The sequence below is a fragment of the Sphaeramia orbicularis genome, chromosome 24 (genome assembly GCF_902148855.1).
Source record: "Sphaeramia orbicularis chromosome 24, fSphaOr1.1, whole genome shotgun sequence".
NCBI lineage: Eukaryota > Metazoa > Chordata > Actinopteri > Kurtiformes > Apogonidae > Sphaeramia > Sphaeramia orbicularis.
In genome coordinates this window covers 49,764,777-49,779,948 of record NC_043979.1, presented here as the reverse complement: position 1 = coordinate 49,779,948, position 15,172 = coordinate 49,764,777, and the positions used below count along the sequence as shown (strand labels likewise).

General features: G+C 38.4%; 1 protein-coding gene across 1 annotated transcript in view; it reads right to left on the bottom strand.

Moving 5' to 3' along the window:
• The window catches only part of LOC115415125 (kinesin-like protein KIF26A), a 79,632-nt gene extending 65,234 nt beyond the window's left edge, over positions 1-14,398 (bottom strand). The window contains exons 1-2 of the mRNA XM_030128586.1: positions 14,294-14,398; positions 13,347-13,625 (exon numbers count right to left, since the gene is read on the bottom strand). Of these exons, the coding sequence (XP_029984446.1) occupies positions 13,347-13,625; positions 14,294-14,353 (339 nt within the window). The 5' untranslated portion in view covers positions 14,354-14,398. The remainder of the gene's footprint in view (positions 1-13,346; positions 13,626-14,293) is intronic.
• Positions 14,399-15,172: the final 774 nt, after the last annotated feature.

Below are 15,172 nucleotides of genomic sequence, written 5' to 3'. Positions count from 1 at the left end.
ACAAAAATGAAAGTATTAAAATGAACAAAAAAATGATTATTAAAATGAACAAAATTATTATTAAGCAGAACAAAAATTGAACAAAATCCTCGAGAAAATTAAGAAAAATAATAAATCAAACTAGGATGAAATACCATCACTGAGCTGGAGTTGATCTCATTTTTTATCAGTTTTACCTTGTACATTTAATGTTTTAATCTCAAAATTCAGTTTTTTTCCTCATGTTTCTTCTCCCTCGTTAATAATCCACAACAATATTAGATCAGAAAAAGGAATAAATCACCAAATCTGGACGTGAACACCAAACTAAAAGTAAAAAAAACTCAACATCTGTCTGTGTAGTTTGTTATTTCTGTTTGTTTTTCCAACTGATTCAGATGAAAGTCAAAGTGTTGGATAAGAACCCATAAATAGACGTTTACCTGCTGCAGATGCGTCTCCTGTTGAACCTCAAACTCAAATTGCAGTTGATCTGAGCGCTGATGCTGCTTTAACTTTAACTACGTCTGTAAATCTACCTCCATTCACCGCTCCTGACAGTGGGCAGGGCAGCAGCTGCAGCACAAAAACCAGCAGCCAATCAGACGCTGGCACGCCGCTCGGACTAAAACCCACTAGTAACCACCCCCCCACCCCCACGGTTCCTTCATGGCAAAAATGTACGCACAAAAAAACTGACAGAAAATCATCTGATATCAGTATTTATTTATTTTACTTTTTCTTATAAATCTCTTAAAAAAACTTCAGCCCTGCTCAAAACTTCCAAACAGTCAACCATTTTCAGGATTTTAACCCTTTAAATGACAAATTACTTATTTGAATTCTTAGTTAGCCTATTTATTACAAAAAAAACCCACAGTAACCATGGTAACGCTACTGACGCTCACAGAAATATCCACATTCTCTACGTCCACGTAACCAGAAGAACACATATTTCCCACCTTATGTTGATTTTTTTTGCTTATTTTTTAGTAATGTTCTTGATTTCTTCGTACATTTCTATTATTTTCTCGGTGACTTTGTTCATTATTGTTCCTTTTCTCCGTGACTTTTAGGGCTGGAGAAAAAAACTGATTTGATCGATCCTAGATTGATTTTGTTTTAATTTTGCCTAATCGATTAATAGTGGACGAGATCGATTTTTCACAGCAGGACCGGGACTACGCGGAAGCGCGGCCGGCTCCATCTGTGAACCCCTGGAGAAGACTCAGCCTCGCTCGTGACGGCTCTGGCGTGGAAAAGATGTGGAGGAAGGGTGAGGAAAACCCCCCCACTGGAGCTCCTCCCGGCTCAAACTGGAACCCGCAGTGTGAAGGAAGTGGACGCCCAGAGGTTCTCCGAGGCCAGCAGCGGAACCCCGTCGTTCTTGGAAAAATGACTTGGATCCATACTATCACCTATGGCAGAGTATGGAGTTAGAGGGAGAGGAAAGCCACAATGTCCGACTGCTATGCTGCCCCCCCACGCCCCCCGACCCACAATCACAGAGCGCACCCCCCCCAAAACATGGACATGTTTCTGTCCTGTTCATTACTTCAGAGCAGATTCAGCTCCTTCCTGCTGAAATGTCATATTTATTTCCTTTCTAATATAAATACTGATCCCAGTACTGATGTGTTGCATGACTGCGGTACTCAAATAACCAGGTTACAATTCAAAATTGTACTTTGGTATCACTAAATTTATCTGAATCAATCAATTAATACTAAATTGAATCGATATTGGATCGAATCATGATTAATCAATTCAGAACCTTATGAATCGAAATCGAATCAATTATGGAAATTGGCCATGATAGCCAGCCCTAGTGACTTTATTCATTTTCTTCCTCATTATATTATGTTTATTTTGTTCAATTTCATGTTCATTTTCCATTTTGTATCAATTTTTTTTATTTTATTTGTTATTTATTATTTTTTGTTTTGTCATAATGATTCATTACAAAAGAAAAAAAAAAAAAAAAACACACAAAAAAAAGTAATATTTTCCATATAATTGGCATCTTTAGAGCAGGGGTGTCAAACTCATTTTAGTTCAGTTCCACATTCAGCCTAATATGAAATAAAATGGGCCAGACCAATAAAATATGATAAATAATAGGATAAGAATGTTTGAGTGGAAAAAGTCAATTCCGTTATGAAAGTGTTTACATCTACGACTTGTACTTGAACATAACATGAACAAATATGAATAACCTGAAAATTCTTTAGTAAAATAAGTGCAGTGTTAACAATATTCTGCCTTAGTTTATCATTTATACATGTGACTCACAACTTACAGATCACAGTGGATCTACAAATACACCAAACATTTAATAACAGGCAGAATATTGTTAAAATTCCACATACTTCTCTTAAGGCATTTCAGATATTCACATTTTTTTGTAAAAGGCTTGTCTGTAAATGTAAATATTTTTGTGTAATTTTACTGTATTTATACTAAATCAAAGAGTCAAATTTATAGTTTTCATTATTTGTAGTTATTGCGATAGTATTTTACTGGTCTGATCCACTTCAGACCGACCAGACCTAAAATGATTCTAACATCCTTAACTGTGTGTAATTTTTGCATTTCACACATTCACCCCAGGGGTCAGACTGAACCCTTTGGTGGGCTGGATTTGGCCCTGGGACGCATGTTTGACACCTGTGCTTTAGAGTCTTGAATATGTCACATTATCCACTAAACTGACTTGATTCTATTAGTGTTTGTTGTGTACTGGGCTGTTGGTGTCATAGTCGACATGTCGTTTTCGTCTGCATCCCACAATGCAACGCACTGACGCACTGTGGCGTGTGATGACGTTTGAGGAGCTGAAATAAGATGATGTCTTTGACTGGTTCGCCTTCAGCCTCAGTTTGCAGTGAGGAACACTTTGGTCTGCATCAGAAACTTCAAAAGCCGCACCAATTCACCACAAACAACGCACTCTAGATATTTTGAACCACGGACTTCTCACTCTCCTCAGCAAACACCACGTTTGTACTGGTGTGGAGACCAAAGACTGTGGAGACCGCTCTGACAGTTAGGAGGAGGAGCCTACAGTAGCCTGGAGGAGGAGCCTACGGTAGCCCGGCGGAGGAGCCTACGGTAGCCCAGAAGTGGTGCCTACGGTGGCCCGGAGGAGGAGCCTACGGTGGCCCAGAGGAGGAGCCTACGGTAGCCCAGAGGAGAAGCCTACGGTGGCCCAGAGGAGAAGCCTACGGTAGCCCAGAGGAGGACTGTCCTTACACTGTATAAACAAATGTCAACATGTGATCTAGAAGCAAACTAGTGATATTTGACCTTTTTATTGAATTCCACCAGTTTCATCCATTTTCCCATTGAAGACTGCATGATATCTATCCCATAATATTAAACTATATTCTGACATTAGTCCTTATCGTTTTGGATCCCAGACCCCTGTAAGAAAAGAAACACCTAGATTCAACATTTTTGGATGGTTTTTAGGTGGTTTTTGAGTGGTTTTTAGGTGGTTTTAAGGTGGTTGTTAAGTGATTTTTTAGGTGGTTTTTAGGTGGTTTTTGAGTGGTTTTTAGGTGGTTTTAAGGTGGTTGTTAAGTGATTTTTTAGGTGGTTTTTAGGTGGTTTTTGAGTGGTTTTTAGGTGGTTTTAAGGTGGTTGTTAAGTGATTTTTTAGGTGGTTTTTAGGTGGTTTTTGAGTGGTTTTTAGGTGGTTTTAAGGTGGTTGTTAAGTGATTTTTAGGTGGTTTTTAAGTGGTTTTTTGGTGGTTTTTAAGTGTTTTTTGGGTGGTTTTTAGGTGGTTTTTAAGTGTTTTTTGGGTGGGTTTTAGATGGTTTTGGGTGATCACGGAAGACCAGGAAAAATTTTAGAAAATGTAGAAATTTATAGAACATTTAAAATCATGGTCCAGGAAAAATAAAAAAAAGAAAAATCCATAACATAAATTCAGTCCAAACCATCTGTGAGTCATTTTAGAAACAAAGATAATAACTGAACCCAAACGAACCAATGCACTGATATCTATCCCAAAATATAAACCTATATTCATACGAGGCTTTTTTTTCCTTTTTTTTTTTATCCCAGAGCCCTGTTAGAACACAAACAGCTGACTCAAACGTGTCCACAGACTGTAGTCCATGTGTGTTAAAGGTACTGGGGTCACCTGAACCCCGTCCTGGTCTAAATGCAGTATTTGTTCTTCACAGGGGGACACTTTCTTTTTGGGGGACAGTTTGTTTTGTATCCCAGAGCCCTGTTAGAACACAAACAGTTGACTCAAACGTGTCCACAGACTTTTGGACACACAGTGTAGTTACTGAACGACCAGGACGGTGACTAAAGCCAGTGTCCAGCTGCTGTTCGTCCTTTGGTCACTGTTGGGCTCTATTGTCTGAACTCAGACTCCACCAGGGCTTTATTTATTTGCTGGTGAAACCTCTACCAGGCTCTAAACCCTCAGCCTGACACGGGCCTGGGTTCTGCTCACAGTAAATGGACTTTCCGTTGGACTCTGGCGTTGGTCCCACTGTTAACTGCGTTGGTGGATCCGAGGCCTGTGAAATGCTAATGACTGTTTGAAGTGTGTCTGATACGGTTGAAGGTGAAGGCTGAACTCGCTGCACTCTAATTATCTCATTAATCACCGGGGCTGCTGGGAAAACGGCACAGACGCTTCATTTTTTCCCGGGTTGTGTTTTTACTGAAGTCGGTCCAGACGTCACGTCTGTTTTAACGTTGACTATCTCCAAACAGCGCTGGGTTTCCAGCAGCCGCGTGTTCGTCCCGATAATTAGCGCCGTGTTTGTCGACTCGTTCCGCTGGTTTTGTGAGTTCCAACATCAGTCAGTTCATGTCAGCGTCTAATTAACAATTAACAGCCAATTAACAGACACAATGTTTTTATTATGTGATGAAAGTTTGGAAAGAAAGAGACACAAAAATGGAAACGCAGGGAAGAGACGGAAAAGATGCAAATAAATGAAAATGACATTAAAAAACACAAAAAGATGAAAATGTGGTAAAATACATGAAAAGATGACAAAAAGTTGAAAAACGACAAAAAGATGCAAAAACATAAAAATGTGGTAAATACACGACAAGATGAAAATATAAAACACGTAAAAAGACAATAATTTCTTTAGAGACAAAAACACGAAAAAAGATGAAAATGACAAAAGATGCAAAAAGATCAAAATATTGAAAAACATAAAAAGATGAAATTTCTTTAGAGACAAAAAAAGATAAAAATGACGTAAAAGATGCAAAAACATGGAAATGAGGTAAAATATGCAACAAGATGGAAATATAAAACGCGTAAAAGCATGAAAGATGACAAAAAACATAAAAATGATGTAAAAGATGCAAAAAGATGAAAATGTTAAAAAAAACAAAAAGATAAAAATGTTAAAATAAACATAAAAAGAGACAAAAAGACAAAAAAAAGAAAATTATATAAAAGATACAAAAACACGGAAATGTGGTAAAATGTGGCACAAAAATGACATAAATATGTCAAAAAGTCATCTTCATCTTTTGCATGGTATTCGTCGTCTATCGTCATTATTGCGACTTTCCTATATTTTTCATCTTTTCCGTCTTTTCTGTTTTGTTTCGTCTTGTTCCGTCTTTTTCGTCTTTTCCGTCTTGTTCCGTATTTCCCGTCTCGTTCCATCTTTTCGTCATGTTCTGTCTGTCTTTCTTCCGTTTTTGTTTTTTTTTTTCGTCTTCTGCTGAATCTGCAGCTTTAAACCAGGCCTCTCCCTCTTTAATGGACGTTGATTAGAAATGACTAACACTTAATTGTTTCCTGATGAATGTGAAACGCCGTGGTGTCAGATCGTCGTGGTAACGGTGGGCTGTGACTCCGCCCCCCCGCAGTTTCCCTCTCTGTCTCTTCTCATTGGTCGTCTTCGTCCTGAACTCGCTCATGTGTCTCGTTCTCAGATGAATCCGTTGGCTTTAATTAACGCCGTTTGTGCGTCCCAGGTTGTCGTTGAAGGTTGTGTCGACTCAAATCACTTCCTTATTAACGTCCGTCGTCACGGCGACCACTCACCTCCTCATTTAATTAGGGACCGAGCCGAAAGGTAAGGCCCTCTCACACAGTGAGAGGCCTTGCCTGCAAGCAAGGCCCTATTGTTTTTCGTTCGTTTTTATATTATTATTATTATTATTATTATTATTATTATTTTTCCGTGACGCTTTAAACTGGAATTTGCCCCCCTAAACATGCTCAAAAACTCACCAAATTTGGCACACATGTCAGGCCTGGCGAAAAATTTGATAAAATGTAAAAATTAACCCCATAGGTGCCAAAATGGCCTCTCTAGCGCCACCTATGTGAAAAAAATGGGAAAAGCCCTAGTGGCCACTAGGAATGTCGTACAGACATGAAACCAGTGCCAAAATTCTTGTTGGATGAAGCACTACAAATCATCCACGACACTTATGACCTAACTCCAACAGGAAGTTCGCAATATGCCTTTCAAAATAAAATTTCTAAAACTAACTCCGATGACACCGTTTGTCATATTGACTTCTAAATAGCATCAAAAGATAGAGTGAAACCTCCTCAAAAAAGTGATCTCTCACTTTTTCCGGAACTGTCTTAGTTTTTTTTTTACAAGCCCGCAAAGATGTGATGTTTGGAACTCATTTTTCACTTTGCAGTTTTTCCTGACATGTGACATATCTACACGTTCGTGGGACTCAGCACAATGCTCACATGCAAAAATTTTTGAGATAGGATGTACGGTTGTTGATTTATAACAATTCTTTTATTTTCATACTTTTTCCACTTTAGACTGCCATTTGACCCCCTTAACATGCTCCAAAACTCACCAAATTTGCCATGTATGTCATGGCTGGTGAACACTTTCATACAATATCAAAAATTAACCCCTTGGGTGCCAAAATGGACTCTGTAGCGCCACCTATGTACTAAAAAACACACAAAATCTGCCCTAGCAGCCAGTAGGAATGTCACAGAAACATGAAACAAATGCCAAAATGTTGGTCTGATTGAGCCGACAAATCATACACTGACACTCATGAGCTAACTCCAACAGGAAGTTGGCAATCTGCCTTTGAAAGTTACTCTACGTTTCTGCAATTACTGCTTATTCATTTCAGAGTTTTGACATAAAAGTTATACCTCATTGAATTCCCACGAGTCTGCAGAATCCAAAAGTGAAAGAATTTTTCACATACGACCTACGGTTATGGAATTATAGCGATTTTTTGAAGACTATGTTTAGTTTCACTTTTCCAAATGGCAAAATCCCTATAAAAGTCTTGCTGGTGCACCTTTTCACATGTCTCTCTGTAGTGCAGTGGTTCATGTAGCTGCCTATGGAGCAGAAAGACCCTTGTTCAAGTCCCAGGTAATCCAAAAATTTTTTTTTTTTTTTTTTTTTTTTTTATTTTAAAACAGGTTTTACTGCATTGTATTGTGGATATTGGAAATTTTGCACACATTCAAAAGTACACGGAGTACATTTTTTCAAAATAAAACCAAAATTAAGAATAATACAAAATGTCTATTACATAACTTCTTTTCATTTTTATGACCAAACGCTCAACTGTTTGTACAGTGTTTCTTCATTCAAAAGTACTCTTTCTCACAGACACACATCCTCACACAATAGGGTTTTTCCAAAATAAAAGCCTTAAATGTGAGAAATCATCACTTTTATACTCACTTATTCATACAATTTCAATTAATTTTTCAAACTGATTCTTTCTCTCACATACAAAACAAATGCACATACACACAGTAGGGTTTCCAAAATAAAAGTCTCATTTTAAAGGTGATGGTGGTTTCAGCAGAGGGTCACTGGTGTTCTGTACAGATGTAAGGAGGACAGACACTAAAGGATGGGAACTGGTATGGGGACGGACAGGTGTGAGTGGAGCTGAGGCGTCGACAGTCACGGGTGGCGGATCGCGGGGGAGGCGGATCGCCCGGTGCGAGGTCCCGCCCAATGCTGCTTGCAGCTTTAATTATTATTATTATTATTTTTCCGTGACGCTTTAAACTGGAATTTGCCCCCCTAAACATGCTCAAAAACTCACCAAATTTGGCACACATGTCAGGCCTGGCGAAAAATTTGATAAAATGTAAAAATTAACCCCATAGGTGCCAAAATGGCCTCTCTAGCGCCACCTATGTGAAAAAAATGGGAAAAGCCCTAGTGGCCACTAGGAATGTCGTACAGACATGAAACCAGTGCCAAAATTCTTGTTGGATGAAGCACTACAAATCATCCACTGACACTTATGACCTAACTCCAACAGGAAGTTCGCAATATGCCTTTCAAAATAAAATTTCTAAAACTAACTTCGATGACACCGTTTGTCATATTGACTTCTAAATAGCATCAAAAGATAGAGTGAAACCTCCTCAAAAAAGTGATCTCTCACTTTTTCCGGAACTGTCTTAGTTTTTTTTTTTTACAAGCCCGCAAAGTTGTGATGTTTGGAACTCATTTTTCACTTTGCAGTTTTTCCTGACATGTGACATATCTACGCGTTCATGGGACTCAGCACAATGCTCACATGCAAAAATTTTTGAGATAGGATGTACGGTTGTTGATTTATAACAATTCTTTTATTTTCATACTTTTTCCACTTTAGACTGCCATTTGACCCCCTTAACATGCTCCAAAACTCACCAAATTTGCCATGTATGTCATGGCTGGTGAACACTTTCATACAATATCAAAAATTAACCCCTTGGGTGCCAAAATGGACTCTGTAGCGCCACCTATGTACTAAAAAACACACAAAATCTGCCCTAGCAGCCAGTAGGAATGTCACAGAAACATGAAACAAATGCCAAAATGTTGGTCTGATTGAGCCGACAAATCCTACACTGACACTCATGAGCTAACTCCAACAGGAAGTTGGCAATCTGCCTTTGAAAGTTACTCTATGTTTCTGCAATTACTGCTTATTCATTTCAGAGTTTTGACATAAAAGTTAAGACCTCATTGAATTCCCACGAGTCTGCAGAATCCAAAAGTGAAAGAATTTTTCAGATACGACCTACGGTTATGGAATTATGGCGATTTTTTGAAGACTATGTTTAGTTTCACTTTTCCAAATGGCAAAATCCCTATAAAAGTCTTGCTGGTGCACATTTTCATATGTTTCTCTGTAGTGCAGTGGTTCATGTAGCTGCCTATGGAGCTGAAGGACCCCGGTTTAAGTCCCAGGTAATCCAAAAAATTTTTTATTTTTTTAATTTTATTTTAAAACAGGTTTTACTGCATTGTATTGTGGATATTGGAAATTTTGCACACATTCAAAAGTACACGGAGTACATTTTTTCAAAACAAAACCAAAATTAAGAATAATACAAAATGTCTATTACATAACTTCTTTTCATTTTTATGACCAAACGCTCAACTGTTTGTACAATGTTTCTTCATTCAAAAGTACTCTTTCTCACAGACACACATCCTCACACAATAGGGTTTTTCCAAAATAAAAGCCTTAAATGTGGTAAATCATCACTTTTATACTCACTTATTCATACAATTTCAATTAATTTTTCAAACTGATTCTTTCTCTCACATTAAAAACAAATGCACATACACACAGTAGGGTTTCCAAAATAAAAGTCTGATTTAAAGGTGATGGTGGTTTCAGCAGAGGGTCACTGGTGTTCTGTACAGATGTAAGGAGGACAGACACTAAAGGGTGGGAACTGGTATGGGGACGGAGAGGTGTGAGTGGAGCTGAGGCGTCGACAGTCATGGGTGGCGGATCGCGGGGGAGGCGGATCGCCCGGTGCGAGGTCCCACCCAATGCTGCTTGCAGCTTTAATTAAGTTCTGTCACTGAATTTTAAAACTATTGTTTGGTCTTAAAGTGACGATGGGACGCTCAGTTTGCCGAACTCTGGACTTTTTATTGACAACGTTTAGGAGGAAAATGAAACAAATAAAATCCAATAAAAACATAAATAAAAGCAGGTGACTTTTAGGTTGACCTTCATGTTTAATGACGACACTGAACCAACGTTTTCACATCTGAAAGAAAACGAACAAAATCACAAAAAACAGAAACATTTTGACTCAAAGGTTCATCTTTTTTATCTTTTGTCATTTTCTTGTGTTTTCATCATTTTCTTATCTTTTCATCTGTTTTCTTTTGTGTTACATCTTTACAATGTTTCATCTTTTAGCACCTTTTATGTAACTTTCGTGTGTTTTTGTCTCTAAAGAAATTTTCACCTTTTTGCTATTTTTTGTTTTTCTGTGTTCTCATCATTTTCATGTGTTTTCATCTACATATTTTACATTTTTTCATCTTTTTGCATGTTTTACAGCATTTTCATCTTGTCGCATATTTGACCACATTTTCTTGTTTTTACATCTTTTTTAGCATAATTTAAATTTTTTCACATCTTTTACGTCATTTTATGAAATTGTCATCTTTTTGTCTGTGCATTTTACATTTTCATCTTTTTTGCATATTCTACCCCATTTTCCATGTTCTTACATGTTTTATATTTTCATCTTCTCACGTATTTTACCACATTTTGATGTTTTTGCATCTTTAATGTCATTTTCATCTTTTTTCAACTCTGTCTCTAAAAAAATTGTCGTAAAAGATAAATGTGACAAACATCGTCAAATCATTTGATGTTAATAATGACAGTAAATAAATGACCAACTGTTAATGTCTGTGTTTTTAAACAGCTGATTCTGGTTTAAACATTAAACACAGATACAGAAAGAAAGAAAGAAAGAAAGAAAGAAAGGAAAAAATAGAAACAAAGAAAGAAAATATAGAAGGAAAAAGAAAAATAGAAAGAAAAAAGAAAGAAATAGAAAGAAAAATAATAAGAAACACAAAGAAAGAAAGAAAGAAAGAAAGGAAGAAAGAAAGAAAACTAATCCAAAGTCTCCTTTTCTTTTTCTTTTAAAGCCTGTTTTCAGGTGTTTGGGTCAAACCTTCAATTTGTTCTTCCTGATGTGTGAAGAACTGGAAGAAAAGGCCGAACGAACGAGTGATGGGACAAATGAACAAGTGATGGGACAAATGAACGAGTGATGGGACGAACGAACGAGTGACGGGACGAACGAATGAGTGACGGGAGGAACGAATGAGTGATGGGACGAACGAACGAGTGACGGGACAAATGAACGAGTGATGGGATGAACAATGGAACACGACCAGAGGCAGTGAACCAGATCAGAACCAATCAGAGAGAGAGAGAGAGAGAGAGAGAGAGAGAGAGAGAGAGACAGAGAGAGAGAGAGAGAGCGAGAGACAGAGCGAGAGACAGAGAGAGAGACAGAGAGAGACAGAGAGAGAGAGAGAGAGAGAGCGAGAGACAGAGCGAGAGACAGAGAGAGAGACAGAGAGACAGAGAGAGAGAGCTCTCTCGCCCCAGCAGAGACGTGAGCTGCTCTGATGGATGGAAAAACCTGACAGACAAACTCAGTGTCAAATTAACCCAAAGCAACGTCCATGAAACAGGACACACACACACACACGCACACACATGCACAGACACACACACATATATACACACACATGCACAGACACACACACACACACTGGAAAACATGTGACTTTATCAACTTAATTAACTGATAAAACTGTCAATGACCGCCTTTAAACTCTAAAAACATTCACACATTTTAGTTTCAGTGTTAAACGACGGCGACATGTTGGCTTTAGGTCGCTCACATTAACCTCTTAAGCCCGGTTTCATCTGTGTTTCCATGGCAACGCCACATGACGCTCACAGAAATACACACATTCTACCCACCATCGTACAGAAAATATAAAATCGTCATTCATCAATATTATTTTATTTTTTATATAAATCTTTTGGACAACTTCAGTCCTGCTCAAAACTACCAAACATTCAACCGTTTTTAGGATTTTAACCCTTTAAATACCAGTTTATTTAAATTCTGATTTGTTTTAGTACAAAAAACAAAAACTAAAGCGCAGTAACCATGGTAACACCACATGACGCTCACAGAAAAATATCCACGTAATCAGAAGAACATACATATCCCACTGAATGATGATTTTGTGCTTATTTTTTTGTGACGTTCTTAATAAATTTGTACATTTCTATTTTTTTCTTGGCGACTTTGTTCATTTTTGTTCATTTTCTCAGTGATTTTATTCATTTTCTTTAAGTTTTTGTTCATTTTCTTGTTCATTTTCCGTCTTGTGTTCATGTTTTGTTAATCTTCTTAATTTGCTTTATTGTCTCATGTTTTAATTTTTGCTAATTTTTTCTTAATTTTCTCCTTCGTTTTTTTTTTTTTATTAATATAGTCATTATTCTTAAATTTCTTTCCATTGGATATTGATTTTTTTGTTTTTTGTAATGTTCTTGATGACTTTGTACACTTGTTTTTTTTTCTTGGTGTCTTGTGTTCATGTTTAGTTAATTTTCTTAACTTACCAGTAATTTGCTTTACCATCTCATGTTTTGGTAATTTTTTTCCTTTATTTTGCCTCTTTTCCTTTACTATTATAGTACTTTTTCTAAATCTTCTTATACACTTCCCATTGTATGTTGAATTTTTTTGCTTAATTTTTCATAATGTGCTTGATTACTTTGTACATTTCTATTTTTTTCTTGGTGACTGTTCATTATTCATTTTCTCCGTGACTTTATTCTTCTTTATGTTTATTTTTGTCCACTTTCTTGTTCATTTTCCATGTTGTATTCATTTTCTGTCCATTTTATTACTTTGCCATTGTCCATTTCGTTAATACAGTCGACAATTTTGTACATTTTTTACATTTTACTGATTATTTTATTAATTTCTTGTCGATTTTTTTATAGTTTTTGTTCATTTTCTCAATGCTTTTGTCCAAACAACAAACACTTGAATAAAACAGACCAATGAAACAAACTTTGCAGCACTAAGCTAACAGTGCTAAGCTAACACTGAGCAGATCCAACAGTACTAGTATTATTTCTACTGATAAAACTCACAGAACGACACAAAAAAAAAACAAAAGTAAAGGAATATGAAGAGATGAAGATGAATTTTGTTGAACTTTTACTGTTTTCTGATCATAATTTGGTTTTATATGAACAAAGCTTCTGTTTTTGATGCTAATCCATTGGTTTGTGTTACACTGAAATGATTCTAACTGGAAACAAATGTGTTTAATTATAAATATTATTATAAGTTATTTTAATTATGCAGTTTGATGAATGTTCGGGACATTTTGCTTCATGATAAAATGTATTTTATTGTTCATTTTAATGCATGTTCATATGTTCTGCACGGCTCTAGAATGATTTAATGTCAATAATTAAATATATTATTCATATTTTCCTGTAAATGACACTATTTGTTTCAACCTGGTTGTAAATAAATTGTTTTTCTGACCTTCAGTGCCGCCGTGTCCGTGAGGGCGGCGGCCTGTCGGATCAGCTGTGACACCATAATGTGGCATCGCTGACACAGCCTCTGTAGCCCCTCCCCCTTTTCGTCCGGCTCTGCGTATCGGCTGAGTTCATCGGCCGACTGCGAGCCGCCGCCGCCGCCCTCTGGGTTTGGTCGGAATGCGCAGCTTCTCACGCCCTCGCCGTCCTCCTCACCAAGCGAACGCAGGCGCTTCCTGCGACAGGTGGAGCCCAGAGGGAGAGGACATGCCCCCTCCACCACCTGGAGGGAGAACACAAAGACACATGACGATGAAAAACAACACCGTCGCCGTGGTCACCGAGTACTCCTCAACTGAGGGGACGGAAACCATACAGAGGATGAAAATAATGTGATCGAGAAAAAAAAAACAGGCACGCAATGAAAACAACACCATCATTGTCATTGTCATCATCACCATCATCATCATCATCATCATCATCATCTGACTGCAGAACAAATCTGCCTCTGGGTGTAAATAAAGTCAACCTGAAAAACCAGGAACACATTTGGTTCAGACAGATGTGGATAAAACCTGCTCAGTTTGACTGATGGGCTCTGGTTAAAACTGGTTCAGAAGAAGAAGAAGGAGAAAGAGGAGGAGAAGAAAAGGAGAAGAAGAAGGAGAAGAAAGAGAAGAAGGAGAAGAAGAAGAAGAAGAAGAAGAAGGAGGAAGAGAAGAAGAAGGAGAAAAAGAAGAGGAAGGAGGAGGAGAAGGAGAAGAAGAAGGAGAAGAAAAAGGAGAAGAAAATGGAGAAGGAGGAGGAGGACAAGAGGAAGAGGAAGAAAAAGATGGAGAAGGAGGAGAAGAAGAAGAAGAGGAAGATGGTATTTTGGTTCTGACAGATGTGGATAAAACCTGCTCAGTCGGACTCTGTTGGGTTCTGGTCCAGACTGGTTCCGGTACTCACCGTGTATCTCCTGTAGTCTGGTCTACGGTCCCGATCCGACATCCAGTACTGAGAGTACATGTTCAACTGGAGTCCAGGAGGATCCACCAGGGTCTGCTTGGTCCAGTCTGGTCTGAATCCTCTGCTTGGTCCAAATCTGCGCAGGATGAGGAGGAGGAGGAAGGAGGAGGAAGGAGGAGGAGGAGGACGCCACAGCCACCGCTGGAGCGTGAAACCTTCAGAGCGACCACGGGACAGGAAGTAAAAGAAGAACTGAGAACCATCAGACACAAGAAAAGAGAATGAATATGACATTTATAAGGTCAGTCAACTGGAAGGAAGAAAGAGGAGGATGAAGATGAGGAAGAGGAGAAGGGAGAGGAGAAGGAAAAAAGAAGTAGAAGAAGGAGGAGGAGAGGATGAAGAGGAGGAAGAGGAGAAGGGAGAGGAGAAGGAAAAAAGAAGGAGAAGAAGGAGGAGGAGAGGATGAAGAGGAGGAAGAGGAGAAGGGAGAGGAGAAGGAAAAAAGAAGTAGAAGAAGGAGGAGGAGAGGATGAAGAGGAGGAAGAGGAGAAGGGAGAGGAGAAGGAAAAAAGAAGGAGAAGGAGGAGGAGAGGATGAAGAGGAGGAAGAGGAGAAGGGAGAGGAGAAGGAAAAAAGGAGAAGGAGGAGGAGGAGAGGATGAAGAGGAGGAAGAGGAGAAGGGAGAGGAGAAGGAAAAAAGGAGAAGGAGGAGGAGGAGAGGATGAAGAGGAGGAAGAGGAGAAGGGAGAGGAGAAGGAAAAAAGGAGAAGGAGGAGGAGGAGAGGATGAAGAGGAGGAAGAGGAGAAGGGAGAGGAGAAGGAAAAAAGGAGAAGGAGGAGGAGGAGAGGATGAAGAGGAGGAAGAGGAGAAGGGAG